The following is a 15132-nucleotide window of genomic DNA, read 5'->3' as shown; positions in this document are numbered from 1 at the left end:
TCCTATAGTCCATGATATCAACATTGGAGAAGAGTCCACAGAGTCAAATACAACATGACAACACTGATCGATCCCAGAGTTCTCTAAGTAGCACAATAGTCTTCATTCTGAGAAGTGTTTCTCTTATTAAACTGATGGAAGAATCTCTGTCCCTTAGATTTTTTTCCAACACTCCTAAAATAAATTCCATTTGTCCAACACTCCTATAGTAAATTCCTTTTTCTTGAGCTATAAAAAGGCCGAAATTAAAAGTTTGTAAACTGTAGGTGGCCTTTTGCTAGAAGGAAAAGCTGAAAGACAGAGTAAACATTAAAAAACTTGTAGGCACCTGAAGTGGGCCTTGTGATGACCTTGTGTGTTTGTCAATCTGCACACGTCCACAGCATGAGAGCTCAACTTCGCATTCCGACTATGGCCACACCTTTTCAAAAGCCCACTCTCGCTCCTTCTTTTTTTTCTTCTTTTTCTCAAACTTTTTATTTATTTATTTTGATTTTCCTCGTGTGTGGATTTTATATTTTTGGGTTTTATAATAGGAAAAGGTGCAATACTTGTGTTCCACTTGCCTTTTTTCCCCTACCTTTAATTCTTATACAATGAAAGCCACTATAAGGTGGATACTTATATTACAAAACAAAACAACAAAGAAAAACACACGTAAATTTACTATTTTCCTCAAAAAGTCCTTGAGTAAACATTGAAGAGGTGAAGTGTCACTCCAACCTCTCTGTTTGATTTCATGTGTTACCAACAGCTGAAGGAGAGGAAGGTGACCCTCAGTGCAATGCTAAAAGCCAATAACAATAACTGTATGTTTGAGCAGACATTAACATAAAAACATTAAAAGCCAATAACAATAACTGTACGTTTGAGCAGACATTAACATATAAACTGAAAAAAAAAATGCAGTAACCAATCCTTTCTTGTCACACGCACAATAAAGTACATGCAACTTTGTGCAAACACTCATACAACAAATCACAACAAAATCCAAATTTCCAATTGTTTTCTTAAACAACAAATGCTTAAGTTCATGTTAAACTGATGTTCTTAAAAAAACCTGGAAGTGTATGAATGACAAAAACAATTACAAAAAAATCTTCACATTACGTTATTGGCGCATCTTTAGATTCAAGTATATAGTTTATGGTCGGGACTCAAGTTTATATTTGTATGTACGTATGTATATTTATATAATTTTGTATGATTTTGATATGTTTTTGCTCCTTTTCTTGTGGGAAACACACATAAAAGGGGCACTGGTGCTGGGGTTGAGTCCTAGCTCTGGAAGAGAGGGTTGAGTGGAAATAGAGAAAGTCAATCATATGTGTACACACACAGACATCCAGTTATCTATGCTAAAGAGCCAGCAGCGATGCCTGGTGCACAGAGAAGCCCTGACCTGGGCCTGGACTGAGAGACGTCTGTCTACACTTCAGCTGCCTTACACACTGCTGTGGAGAGAAGACAGAAACTGCAGTGTGTCAGACACGGCCGTGTGTGAGACTACAGACAGACTGCAGTGTGTCAGACACGGCCGTGTGTGAGACTACAGACAGACTGCAGTGTGTCAGACACGGCCGTGTGTGAGACTACAGACAGACTGCAGTGTGTCAGACACGGCCGTGTGTGAGACTACAGACAGACTGCAGTGTGTCAGACACGGCCGTGTGTGAGACTACAGACAGACTGCAGTGTGTAGAGACATGCCTGCGTGTGAGACTACAGACTGCATTGGGCCTGTCTGTGCACTGGCAGGGATTGAAGTAGTCCTGGGAGTATTCTTGGGAATATCCCAGCAACATTTCAGTTCATGTCAATAACTTCCCTCGTGCTCTGTGTATTCCTGCCCACCCTGGGACAAGACAGTTTGAAACATAATGGCTACACACTGTTAGAAGTGTCAGAGTTTTAATAAGAATCACTCTGGAATAACTCAGACTTCTAAGGCTTAAAGATCCTTTAAAACTATGTATGATCCCAGCCTATGGGCTCCAGATCTGTGACATTACCCTAAAATCAATGCCCTAAAGAATTAATTACCATAAACATGGTTGCTCTGTCGGCCTCTGCATCCAAAACAAACCTTATTAATAAAACACCATTAACAAAAACTTTTTTTTTGGTTAAAGAAGTACCCAAACATTTTCAGTGCAACGACATATTCAGGAGCCCCAGTTTAACTGTGTGTTACCCGTCAGCCTGGGCATCCGTAGCCTTTCTCCATCCCTCTGCCTCTACACACTCAACACCAGTATAATCACCATTTACACCTCTGTCTCTACACACTCAACAACAATATAATCACCATTTACACCTCTGGTCCCCTTCATCTCCAGTTAAAATTCTAATTTCCTTTTAGTGGCATAGAAATTTATGAAGAGCAGGGATTATTTTTTCCAGTCAGAAGTGGATATCTTGGCACGTCTTCCCTACTTCAGTTTCAAGATAAAACGGGGTTGTGTGTGACCCTCACTGTTTCAGCGAGGTCTGTCGGAACATTCTGGAGAAACCCATCCCTTATTCTCCCTCACCCCACATTCTTATTCAAATACCACAACAAAAAACACACACACCATCTTCCTCTTCATGTCAAAGAAATGTTGTGCTCACCTGAGCCCTGAGACGGTTTGTAAATGCCAGGGAAAACTGTTAGGGCTGTGGACTCAGGTCTGTCCAAACACACCAGACAGTTTGTTGGTCTGTTGGATCTTTTGAAAATGAACTGCTACACTGAGCGGACGCCGGGTTGGATCGTCACAGACCCAAACGGGCAGAAGGGGAACACTGCTGATGCCTGTTAACGTGCTTCGCTCAGCCTTTGCATAGAATTAGAGTCCTGCATCTTGGTTGCCATGGCTACCGACAAACCCAAGGCAGGAAAGACTGCCAGCTGTTTGTGTGAAGCACCAGTTTGATTGTGGCCTGACTGGTCTGAGGGGAAGAGAGAACGGACGGATGGAAGGACACAGAAAGCGGACTGAGCACCTCTAATCCTTCCTATACTACAGAAATCTGGTCCTGCACTCAGTCTTCCCATTAAAAAGAACACCACTATCACACTAACCTGCTATTTTCAGTCAAACCAAACGCATTGCTATAGCAACAAGAGCAGTTGCACTGAACTGAGGTGTGCCTCTCATACCAGTTTTTTTTTCCTGCACATGTGCAGTAGAAGGGCTGCCTTAAAGACCACTGCATGGACACACACACACACACACACACACACAACAAAAATAACATCTTCACAATAACAGCAATGCTGACAAAACTGGTGACCACCCCCCCCCCCCCCCCCCCCCCCGCCAAAAAAAACCCCAACCAAACAAACAAACAAAAAAACAAAATTCATATCTATATATTCAAAAATAAAACACCAGACAAGCATGCCCACTTCCAGCTAAAGTGATCTTTGCATGAGAGAGAGTAGGTCTGAGAGAGGGGACTCTGAGATGAGGTCCAGTGTGCTGGCGCAGTAGTACTGAAGGAGTGGCTGACGGGCGGGTGTCAGCCTGGTGGTCCAGTCTGGCATTCAGGGCGCCCTGCGGGAGAGGGCAGCCGTGGAGTCATGCAAGGGCACCGTGGAGACTGCGGGAGACAGGCACTGTATGGCCACACATCATAAAAGCTTGGCAGGGCTGACACAGGGCCCCTTCCTTAACATGAACACATCTTCAGAAAAGCAAACCAAAGCAATGGGTCTGGAGAACTGGAACAGTGATGTTCACTTATATATACAGGGAGAGAAATCTACACATACACACCATGCAGAATTTCCAACTATGCTTCATTTTGCTACCAAGTCCATAGAAGGTGGGGTTGTGTAACAACCAAAAAAATTTTAAAAACTAAAAAAAGAGGAAAACATGGATCTGCTTGCAGTTCATAACAAGCAGAGAAAAGCCACACAGATTGCTTTTGTTCCTTCGCTTTTCCAGTTTCAGCTGTTGCTTCTCTGATTCTAATTTGTTGGCATCGATGTAGGGGTTTGACAAGTCTAAGTGCTTTGATATCTGACCTTTGTTGTTGTTTTTTTTTAGATCAGAGTCTCTTTGTTCCATATATTTGTACCAAATGCAGCAAAATGTGCACCTTTGTCTGCTGAGTTGTGGGAAACATCTCTTATTTGGTTTGAAGCTCTTTCCCACCTTTGGTGGCTGTTTGTGTGTGTGTTTGTGTCTGTGCATGTGTTTGCGTTGTGTGTACGTGTGTGTTTGCATTGGGGTAATTTAAGAGGGGCTAGTTTATCCACAGCTGTCTCACACTCTGAGACAGCAGTTCCCCCGAGCCATCAGACACTCAGTGGGCACAGGATTAAACAACTTCTGCAGGATTAAATGACTCTTTTTTTTTTTAGCGAGAACAGGATAAGGACTGTCTAGCCAGTATGTGGACTAGCAGTACATAAATAAGGACGGCGCATATTGCACATCACACAAACATGATAAGACAAGGTCACAAAAAGAGACTGAGGTCATCCACTCAACTGACAGGGAAAACAAAAATACCCCATTTTGCAGACAGTCCATTCAGGTCAGCTGTGGTATGGTTCTGAAGAGAATTCTGACAGCTCTAGAAAGCATTACTTCATAAAGTTACGTTAACTGTAGCAGACTGGCATTCTTCGTTGGCTGAGTTTTACACTGGGCCAGTGGGTGTGTCCAGGGCTGATGTGCGCACTGGGCCAGTGGGTGTGTCCAGGGCTGATGTGCACACTGGGCCAGTGGGTGTGTCCGGGGCTGATGTGCGCACTGGGCCAGTGGGTGTGTCCGGGGCTGATGTGCGCACTGGGCCAGTGGGTGTGTCCGGGGCTGATGTGCATGGTACGGGCTGTGCTCTCAGGGCAGAGCACTCCTGTGGTGCTGTTGCTTATTTGGGCAACGCTGTACTCCGCTGGCTCAGAAAAGACAGGTGCAATTGTCAAACAGTTTTCTTCAGTAAGTCCAGAGTGAGTGTGGGACATTGGGCTGGTTAGCAGTTTAAGGCTATTTTTTTTAGTTTATAGTGCTACTATACAAACCATACAGGCAAGTCCAAAAGTGATGAGAGTATTTGAGCGAGGGGCAGGAGAGAGGTATGGAATGATGGGGCTGTGTGAGGGACGACGCGGAGCGGCTAGGCAAAGGGGTGGTGAAAAACATATAAAAATACAAAGCAAACAATCAGTTTCTTTGAGTAGGTTCATCAGTAAAGGCTCAGTGTTGATTCGCTTTGTCACTGATCTCTTCTATGCTCCCCGCCCCAAAAAACTAAGTCCTACAGAGTATTGTAACAAACATCACAAAAAGTCAATGAGATGACACACAGAATAAAAGAAAAACTATGTGAAGGTCAGCAGCCTTTACAGAAACTTCCTGTCTCTGCTTTCACAGTTCCACTGATGTTGATTATCAACACATGATTTGCTTGGTTTTTGCTTCTGTATAAATTCTTAGTATTTTTTTTTAAATGTTTAGATGTTTTTCTTTGATGGGAGTCTTCTGTTTGCGGGTTGTCCTCTACATGGCCTCACCGCTCAGTAGGTCTCCAGGCAGCAGTGTGTTGGCTGGGGTGGGGCTCGCTATCACACGGGCATCCTCTGCGCTGGGTGGTCCCCACAGACTGGAGTACTGCTGCACGCCTCCCCACAGCAGCTCACTCCCCGCCTTCCCACCCCCTCCACCCCCCACTCCTCCTGCTCCTGCACCACCTCCTCCTCCCAGGCTACCGCTGTTCCAGTGACTGATGGGGTGCGAGGAGGCCGTGCCCGTGCCCGCTAGCCGCGTTTGACCCGTGCCCGGATTGGCCTGCCAGTTGGCGGTGGGGGTAAGGGTCTGGCCCTGTGCGAAGAAGCGGTTCACCTCCTCCTCTCCAGCAAACTCTGCAAGGATAGTTGTGTTACCCAGCACGCACCTGCGAGGCACAGAAAGGTTTCACAGAAAGAAAGAGAGAATAAGGATAAGAGAGAGGATAATGATGTGGAGAGAAAGAGATGAGAACAATGGGTCAGGCTGAAATCAATGTCGACTCACTCACTGTCTCATCAAGAACCACTACAGAACTGCTAAACAACTACTTAAACTGTGTGACTGGTGTGTGACTGGTAAGGGCTGGTCTGTGACTGGTGTGTGACTGGTAAGGGCTGGTGTGTGACTGGTAAGGGCTGGTGTGTGACTGGTGTGTGACTGGTAAGGGCTGGTGTGTGACTGGTAAGGGCTGGTCTGTGACAGGTGTGTGACTGGTAAGGGCTGGCGTGTAACTGGTGTGTGACTGGTAAGGGCTGGCGTGTGACTGGTAAGGGCTGGTCTGTGACAGGTGTGTGACTGGTAAGGGCTGGTCTGTTACTGGTGTGTGACTGGTAAGGGCTGGTCTGTGACTGGTGTGTGACTGGTAAGGGCTGGTCTGTGACTGGTGTGTGACTGGTAAGGGCTGGTCTGTGACTGGTGTGTGAATGGTAAGGGCTGGCGTGTGACTGGTGTGTGACTGGTAAGGGCTGGTCTGTGACTGGTGTGTGACTAGTGTGTGACTGGTAAGGGCTGGCGTGTGACTGGTAAGGGCTGGCGTGTGATTAGTAAGGGCTGGTCTGTGACTGGTATGTGACTGGTGTGTGGATTGGTAAGGGCTAGTCTGTGACTGGTATGTGACTGGTAAGGGCTGGTGTGTGACTGATGTGCAACTGGTAAGGGCTGGTGTGTGACTGGTAAGGGCTGGTCTGTGACTGGTTGTGACTGGTAAGGCCCCCCAAAAAATTTTTAGCACCAGCTGCCACTTCTGGTGTGTGACTGGTGTGTGATTGGTGAGGGCTGGTGTGTGACTGGTAAGGGCTGGTGTGTGATTGGTAAGGACTGGTGTGTGACTGGTGAGGGCTGGTGTGTGATTGGTGAGGGCTGGTGTGTGACTGGTGAGGGCTGGTGTGTGATTGGTGAGGGCTGGTGTGTGATTGGTGAGGGCTGGTGTGTGAATGGTGAGGGCTGGAGTGTGATTGGTGAGGGCTGGTGTGTGATTGGTGAGGGCTGGTGTGTGAATGGTAAGGGCTGGTGTGTGAATGGTGAGGGCTGGTGTGTGAATGGTAAGGGCTGGAGTGTGATTGGTGAGGGCTGGTGTGGGACTGGTGAGGGCTGGTGTGTGATTGGTGAGGGCTGGTGTGTCATTGGTGAGGGCTGTTGTGTGATTGGTGAGGGCTGGTGTGTGAATGGTAAGGGCTGGAGTGTGATTGGTGAGGGCTGGTGTGGGACTGGTGAGGGCTGGTGTGTGAATGGTAAGGGCTGGAGTGTGATTGGTGAGGGCTGGTGTGTGAATGGTAAGGGCTGGAGTGTGATTGGTGAGGGCTGGAGTGGGACTGGTAAGGGCTGGTGTGTGATTGGTGAGGGCCGGTGTGTCATTGGTGAGGGCTGGTGTGTGAATGGTAAGGGCTGGTGTGTGAATGGTAAGGGCTGGAGTGTGATTGGTGAGGGCTGGAGTGGGACTGGTAAGGGCTGGAGTGTGATTGGTGAGGGCTGGAGTGGGACTGGTGAGGGCTGGAGTGGGACTGGTAAGGGCTGGTGTGTGATTGGTCAGGGCTGGTGTGGGACTGGTGAGGGCTGGTGTGTGAATGGTAAGGGCTGGAGTGTGATTGGTGAGGGCTGGAGTGGGACTGGTAAGGGCTGGTGTGTGATTGGTGAGGGCTGGAGTGGGACTGGTGAGGGCTGGAGTGGGACTGGTAAGGGCTGGAGTGTGATTGGTGAGGGCTGGAGTGGGACTGGTGAGGGCTGGAGTGGGACTGGTAAGGGCTGGAGTGTGATTGGTGAGGGCTGGAGTGGGACTGGTGAGGGCTGGAGTGGGACTGGTAAGGGCTGGTGTGTGATTGGTGAGGGCTGGTGTGGGACTGGTGAGGGCTGGTGTGTGAATGGTAAGGGCTGGAGTGTGATTGGTGAGGGCTGGAGTGGGACTGGTAAGGGCTGGTGTGTGAATGGTAAGGGCTGGAGTGTGATTGGTGAGGGCTGGAGTGGGACTGGTAAGGGCTGGAGTGGGACTGGTGAGGGCTGGAGTGGGACTGGTAAGGGCTGGTGTGTGATTGGTGAGGGCTGGTGTGGGACTGGTGAGGGCTGGTGTGTGAATGGTAAGGGCTGGAGTGTGATTGGTGAGGGCTGGAGTGGGACTGGTAAGGGCTGGTGTGTGATTGGTGAGGGCTGGTGTGTGAATGGTAAGGGCTGGAGTGTGATTGGTGAGGGCTGGAGTGGGACTGGTAAGGGCTGGAGTGGGACTGGTGAGGGCTGGAGTGGGACTGGTAAGGGCTGGAGTGGGACTGGTGAGGGCTGGAGTGGGACTGGTAAGGGCTGGAGTGTGATTGGTGAGGGCTGGAGTGGGACTGGTAAGGGCTGGTGTGTGAATGGTGAGGGCTGGAGTGTGATTGGTGAGGGCTGGTGTGTGAATGGTAAGGGCTGGAGTGTGATTGGTGAGGGCTAGAGTGGGACTGGTAAGGGCTGGAGTGTGATTGGTGAGGGCTGGAGTGGGACTGGTAAGGGCTGGCAGTACGAACATGTGCAGGGATTTCTGTGCTTTGGCAGCCTCTTCCTTGGAGCTGTACCGGACAACAGCGTTGCCCTGGGTCAGGTTGAGGTGGAATGTGATGAGAGGGCCATGCTGCATACACAGCGTACGCAGCGTGGATCCATCGATCTGTAATGCACCAAGAACACAGATGAACTCAGACACTGACAGAGTGACTCAGCTCACACACACACACACACACAGACTGACTGCTCTACTGAGAACTGCACCTGAGGAGTGAGATTCCTCAACACCAGCCAGCTACTGGTCCTGCTAGGGCTGTCTGTACTCCATGTGGTACCTGTGCCAGGTCAGAGAGAAGAAAAAGGAAGAAGAAAGTAAGACTCTAAAAACCTTGTTTAATTGTTTATTTAAAGACAAGTCTAAATATGAACATGAATGTGCTGTCACCAAGAACTTCTTCCCAATTAATATGTAAGATTCAAGATTTTGTAAGATTCATGATTTCCATAATTCCTGTAACATAAACAGACTTTTTCCCCTGTCTTAATTACACCACATTCATATTCATCTTGATTCATGCATTGCCAGTGCTGTAGTCATGGGTCATAAAACATTTGTTAATATTATTATAATTATGTGTAGTTTAAGGTTCATGATGAAAGTTATCGTCTTACAGAACCAACAGGCTGCATAACCAGAGAACAGATGTTCAAAACCTTCCAGCCACAGTCAGACATGCTGGTTCTATGGGGCCACTCTGTCCACTCACAGTATAAAACACAGCAACAAAGCCCAGAAATAGGCAATCAGTACCTGAGGAGTCCATACCTGAGGAGTAGGAGTTGGTCCAGCCAGGCACCAGACCCAGGGAGGGCCCCCCCCAGGTGGAGGACGGCTTGGTGTTGGTCAGGCCTGGGGGAGGTCGTGTTAGAGCTGTGGTGTTTCGGGACCCCTTCCAGAGCTCATGGGACAGAGAGGCCTGCGTGTGTGAGATTGGCCCAGGGGACCAGGTGGACTTCAGGTCTGAGAGTTTACCTGCAGAGGAAATGAGAAATCTAAGCCAGAAACAACAGACAATAATACAGACAACAGACAATAATACAGACAACTCAATGAGAGACACCAGGGCACACTGCTGTTACACACAGCACCTAAGTATGCTGGTTGCGTTTGACAAAGGAGACTGCAAAACAGAAAGATGTCAGTGGGCATATGTTTAAATGGGTGCCACTTGAAAAAGGATGGCACAGGGAAAGTTTATGGGTCACTTAAGGTCATGCCTCCTAACAACAGAGCACACCCCCCACCTGTGAGCACAGTCTGTTCTGACAAACAGCACCAGGGCAGAGGCTCTAGGGCAGATCGACTGGGATGGAATCAGAGTAAGGACAAATGCAAAGGTCATCCCATAAGGAGAAGTCTCAGGGTCACAGGGTCAGAGTGAAGGTGAGCTGTAATGGGGGGGGGCAAGTTAAAGGGATTGTAAGGCTTTCTGTACCTGTTTCGTCTGCCTCAGGGGAGGACAAACCGAAAGAACCACTGACTGGCCAATCAGCGGGCGGACGCAAAACCTCATTCTGACATGACACTGGGGAAGAGCCTATGATGTGTTTAAAAAAAAGAAAAGAAAAGAAAAGAAGAAGTGGCAAGGATTTTGACCGATAGAAAATAAGAGGAGATTTGGATAGGTAAAAGTAAAAAGATGTAAGAAAAAGAAAGCATCATACAGTTGTTTGATGATGTTGCAGTTTAGCTGACAATGGCCAAATAAAAGGAGGAGATTCTCTGTGAGAGAACGATTAAACTCAGTGCTGAGTTTAACAACTCCTTTACGACTCCTACTACACACATAAAATTCTCTCCTATTACGTAATAAATGATAAAACACAGCAACTGGGAATTAAAATGCAATTAACGCCACACCTGGCCCTGTTCAGCCAAGATTTGCCAGTTCAAACTGGTTCAGCAGAATTTTCATGTGTGTGAACACTTGAGAGAGAATCAGACCCCTCTACAGTCAAACAAACATGATTTAAAATAAAGCTGACTAACGATTCCTAACATGGTGTTGGTGTTGAGATCGGTGGCGGCAAGTTAAGGAGGGAGTTCCAACCCATTTATGTTCACCCTACCCTAGACGGGGTCGTAACATAGGCTACTGTATTTCTCCTTCAACATAATGCGTAAATCTTAAGTGTAAACGAACAAAAAAAACAAATTAAACACTTGCAATTTAAGATTTGAGATATTGAAGATGAAAAAGTAAACGTTTGTCTTCAGTCTCTTTCTCGATGGCCACCTAGCTATGCAACTGACCCGTTTCAAGTGGTTTGCCATATTCCATGTTGCTGAATGACAAGAGAATTCTTGCTTACAGAATTTGCATTTGCAATCAAACACAGATCACCTCAGGTACAGGTTTGAGTTCAGTTTGAATTCACTTTGTTTTATGGCCATAAGGCAGTTCTCTTTATATGTGAACTTTGAACATGGAGCTTTGGCAGCAACCCCAAGTTCCAATTCAGTGGTCTGACATCCAGTGAGAAATGAGACAGTGAATGAAAATGGAACTGTGAGGTGACAAATATCTCAGCAGAACCTCAGTGGACCACCAGTGAATGTCTTTCAAACAGGGTGAGGCAGTGTGATCAAACCTTTTCTGTGTGCCCAGCTCTAGATTCACTGGAGTGAACTGGAGAGGTCTGTAGTTTTCGTTGACCAACATGGGAAAACATCCTTTAGCTGTCTCAAATTTTTCATCCTGGATATGTTTTCCATGGAAACCTGTTTCTAAAGATTAAAAAGATAATGACAAAAATGCGACAGTACCTCCACTCCTGTCTCTCAGCAGGTAGCGGTTCACATCTTGGATGTTAGTGTTGATGGTGGGACCACTTGGCACGCTTCCTGGGGTCACGTTGGGGTCAGTCTCAGGGTCAATATTCTGCAGTCCTTTCCACGGAACTCCTGGGCAGAACTCTGGATATGGGATTTCACAAGACAGGACTAAGAGACTAAACCCAAGCAAATCTGCGGATTCTTGAGAGCAATTAAAGTTAGTGTGTTTTGTCTATCAGCCAGTGGAGCTGAACAGAGCATCCTAAGAGTGTGCGTGGCTGTATTCCTGTTCACCTGGAGGCCAGCTGACACTGGTCCCATTGGACATCTTGTCGCTGGTGGTCTTGCCTTGGCCCCAGCTGTCAGGGCCCACTAGGGGGCTGCCTGGGGACTCAGAGCTGGGGATCAGATTGTATGGGCTGTAGGACTCATCAAGAGTGGGCTTGCCTGTGGAGCCAAGACTGGGGCCTGTGGAGAGACAACACAGACACAATCACACACACGCACGTGTGCACACGCACGTACATACACGTATGCGCACGCATGCACACACGTGCGCGCACAAACACACACACACACACACACACACACAAAATGTATTTTATCTCATATTTTTACTGCCTGTATTATTCAAACTACTCACATGTATGCCCTACTTCTACTTCTGCTTCTACTTTCAACATGCATTATGTTACTGCAGTCATATATGGAGTTAATCTGGACTGTGAGAAAAGTGACAGTATGGTGGTGGAGTGAACAGGGCTCATACCATGCTTGCTGAGGTTGGGCTCTATAGGTGAGGAGATACCTGACAGGTTCTCCATGGAGTTGGGGTGTGTCCACTGTGCGAGCCGTGACTGTGGCTGGGGGGAATCCTTCACAGACAGGCCACTCACCTCCACACAGTTTACGTTCATGTTGGGGTTTAGGCCAGCTGGACGCAGCCACAAATGACACATTCAACAACTTCACCATTTAACTACTGACCAAATGATGCACTCTGAAAGTCTGTAGTGTTTTTCTCTTTGTTCTACATAACTGACACGTAAAATACCATGCAACATGAGTTCACTCTTGGTCACAAAAGAGGTTTAACTAAACCAGGCTCTCTTTACAGTCAGCGAAAACGCAGCAGTGATGAAGCACTCACAGAGTGGGTAAGTGCTGAAGGAGCACGGGGCAGCCGGAGGCTCTTTGGTCTGTAGGTCAGAGAGGCCAGTGGCCTGGGGGTGCCCAGGGTAGGAGTCTAGTGCTGATTTTCCTCCGTTGGGGTGCGGGCCGAGGTGGGAGGACGGCTGCGGCTGCTGCTTCATCAGCAGAGCCTGGGCCAGCTGCCGCTGGTGCTGCTGAATCTGCTGCTGCATGTTATTGATTGTACGTGCAACCTGCAGGATCACACGCACGCACGCATAGTTAAAAAAAATGCATGATGGCAGTGAGGGTGAGGAAAGACATGGAGAAGAAGACAGAAGAAGCAGTGTCTCACCTGCTGCTCTTGTTGTCTGATGGGACCAGAAATATTGCGCTGCGCCTGCAACATCTGCTGCTGAATTTGTAAACGCTGGTATGCCTGTGTGGACAAGGCCAAACCGGCTCACTCCAATGTGTAGCCAAATGTAAAAGCAAATGACAGGCCAGGCTTTGCTTTGTTTAAATGGGACACATTAAGACTGTTTCATTAGAGGGTTTAAAAGCTGGAAAGGATCATGTTTAACACAAGACTGGTGGCAGGCACTCACCAGTTGCAGGTGGTAGAGTTGGTTGAGCAGTGTCATGTGCTGAGGGTTTACTGGTGAAGTTAAAAGTGCAGGGTTGAGACCAATGTTTTTTGCTGCAAATTGTAAGAGCTGTGTTTGAACCTGTGAGAGGACAGCAGAAGGTAAAGTTTTATGCATAAGGTACAGCAGTTCTTCTGTATAAGGCAGATGGAAGGTAGACACCAGATCACAGATAAATTAATTCTAAACATCAATCAATAATAAATTAATCTGTAAGATTTTGTGTGTGTGTGTGTGTGTGTGTGCGTGTGGCTATATCTGACTCTATTACGGGTGTTCATTCGTGCCCACAGTTCTGAGCATGTGTTTTGGCTGTAGCAGCGCTGTAAAGATGCATCAGAATGTGTGTGTGTGTGTGTGTGTGCCTCTCTCTGGGGTTTCATGTTTCCCCCAGGGGATTCCATCCCCTGACAAAAACCACAAGCTGCGAATGTATCACAACCTTCAGAATCTTCAACCAAGCTACCAGCAGCTCCCAAGGCCATGCACAACTTTATCCAACTCCAGTTATTAAATCAGTTATAAAGCTTTGACAGTTATACACAACAATGTAACAATTATGAAATAACAGGTGCTTCTGATTGGCCAGAATTAAATCTATGCATGAGATGTATTTTTAAAGATCATTTACTTATCATGTAGCCAAAGGACCAGAGCCACTCTCATACAGATGTAGGCTGGTGGAAATGCTTACTTGGAGCTCAGATGTTAATGGAGTTTCTCTTTTATATATAACAAATACAACTATAACTGGCTTAGGATAAAATGAGTGACAGCCAATTAAGATAAAAAGACTGACACTTATTGATCAAGATCAGTGGACATTAAATCAGAGACAGTTCACAGTGAAATACACACTGGGTGCTTTTAAAGGAAAGAATGGGCCACAGTTTGGTGTGTCTTAAAGTGGTCGAGGTTTTGACTAGGGATGGGTCATGTTTTTCGAATTTTTGAATTAGTCATTAAATTATAAAAAAATCATTAATCATTAATTATTAAACATATTCTCCCTTGTTTTTACCGGCACCTGGTAGTAAGTAATGCGTTACTACCATCAGAAAGTGGTGGTAATGCACATAAAAGCTGTTTGCCAACTGCCATTAAACAACAAAAGAAGAACGTGTTTCTACCAGGCGCCGGTAAAACGCAAGTGGTCCCGTGAGATTCACTGCTACTGTTCAAACAGAAGAAACATGCAAACCAAAGACTACTACAGCCACCAAAAAGCTGTGTGGAACTCCTTCAAAAAAAAAAAAAAAAAAATTAAAATGAGGTGCAGTGCTACGACGGAGTATTACGGCCAAAGTGAGGAAAATAATATTCTGAGATTTTGAAAATAAGGTCGTAATGTTACAAGAATAAAGTTGTAATATTCTGATAATAAAGTCGTAATTTTACAAGAAAGAAGTAAAAATATTACTAGAATGAAGTCGTCATTTTACGGGAAAAGTTGTTGTAGGCTATTACAAGAATACAGTTTTAGGCTATGTGTTATTTTGAAGGGGAAATATCAGAAGAGCAGCCTGCCGCCTATGTTAAATGAGGAACATGAAGCATCTTGTGAAGCTACACTTTAGTATAGGTTTCACAAATAATGAAATACAGTTTCTTGCACAGTCTTTTCAAAGTCATGATACTTACGATGATGTGGTACTAATCTGCCAAAAGATGAAGTATTTCATTATTTGTGAAACCTATACTAAAGTATAATTTCAATTATTTTTAATAATAATAATTTTTAATGCAGGCAGCTGGCTGCTCTTCTGATATTTCCCCTTCAAAATCAAAAAATATAGCTGCAAGCAGCAATGAGGGGGCCAAGCAGCCCAGCAGGGCAAAGTCGCCATCGCAGCTTGATCATGTTAAAAGACAGACTGTAACACTGATAGCAAGACTTATGTCAGTTGACACAAGAATCACTTTTGATAAGAGAAACACATCAACGCTTACAAGGCAAAAAGTTGTTTTTGCTCACTGCAGCACCCCCCAGTGGTCTAATGACACCAATTTTTGCTCATCCTCAGGAAGGACTCCTGAGTCAATA

The 15132-nt window shown here is 46.3% G+C and overlaps 1 protein-coding gene across 1 annotated transcript in view; it reads right to left on the bottom strand.

Annotated features, from left to right (window-relative positions):
* Positions 1-5201: 5201 nt before the first annotated feature.
* The window catches only part of tnrc6c1 (trinucleotide repeat containing adaptor 6C1), a 35997-nt gene continuing 26066 nt past the window's right edge, over positions 5202-15132 (bottom strand). Inside the window, exons 11-20 of the mRNA XM_030782969.1 lie at positions 13050-13169; positions 12797-12880; positions 12461-12695; positions 12080-12244; positions 11605-11778; positions 11302-11451; positions 9301-9507; positions 8739-8809; positions 8498-8637; positions 5202-5892 (exon numbers count right to left, since the gene is read on the bottom strand). Of these exons, the coding sequence (XP_030638829.1) occupies positions 5499-5892; positions 8498-8637; positions 8739-8809; positions 9301-9507; positions 11302-11451; positions 11605-11778; positions 12080-12244; positions 12461-12695; positions 12797-12880; positions 13050-13169 (1740 nt within the window). The 3' untranslated portion in view covers positions 5202-5498. The remainder of the gene's footprint in view (positions 5893-8497; positions 8638-8738; positions 8810-9300; positions 9508-11301; positions 11452-11604; positions 11779-12079; positions 12245-12460; positions 12696-12796; positions 12881-13049; positions 13170-15132) is intronic.

The sequence above is a fragment of the Chanos chanos genome, chromosome 8, assembly GCF_902362185.1.
Source record: "Chanos chanos chromosome 8, fChaCha1.1, whole genome shotgun sequence".
Lineage (NCBI taxonomy): Eukaryota > Metazoa > Chordata > Actinopteri > Gonorynchiformes > Chanidae > Chanos > Chanos chanos.
The sequence above is the reverse complement of the archived record's forward strand: the minus strand, read 5'-3'. Positions and strand labels throughout refer to the sequence as shown.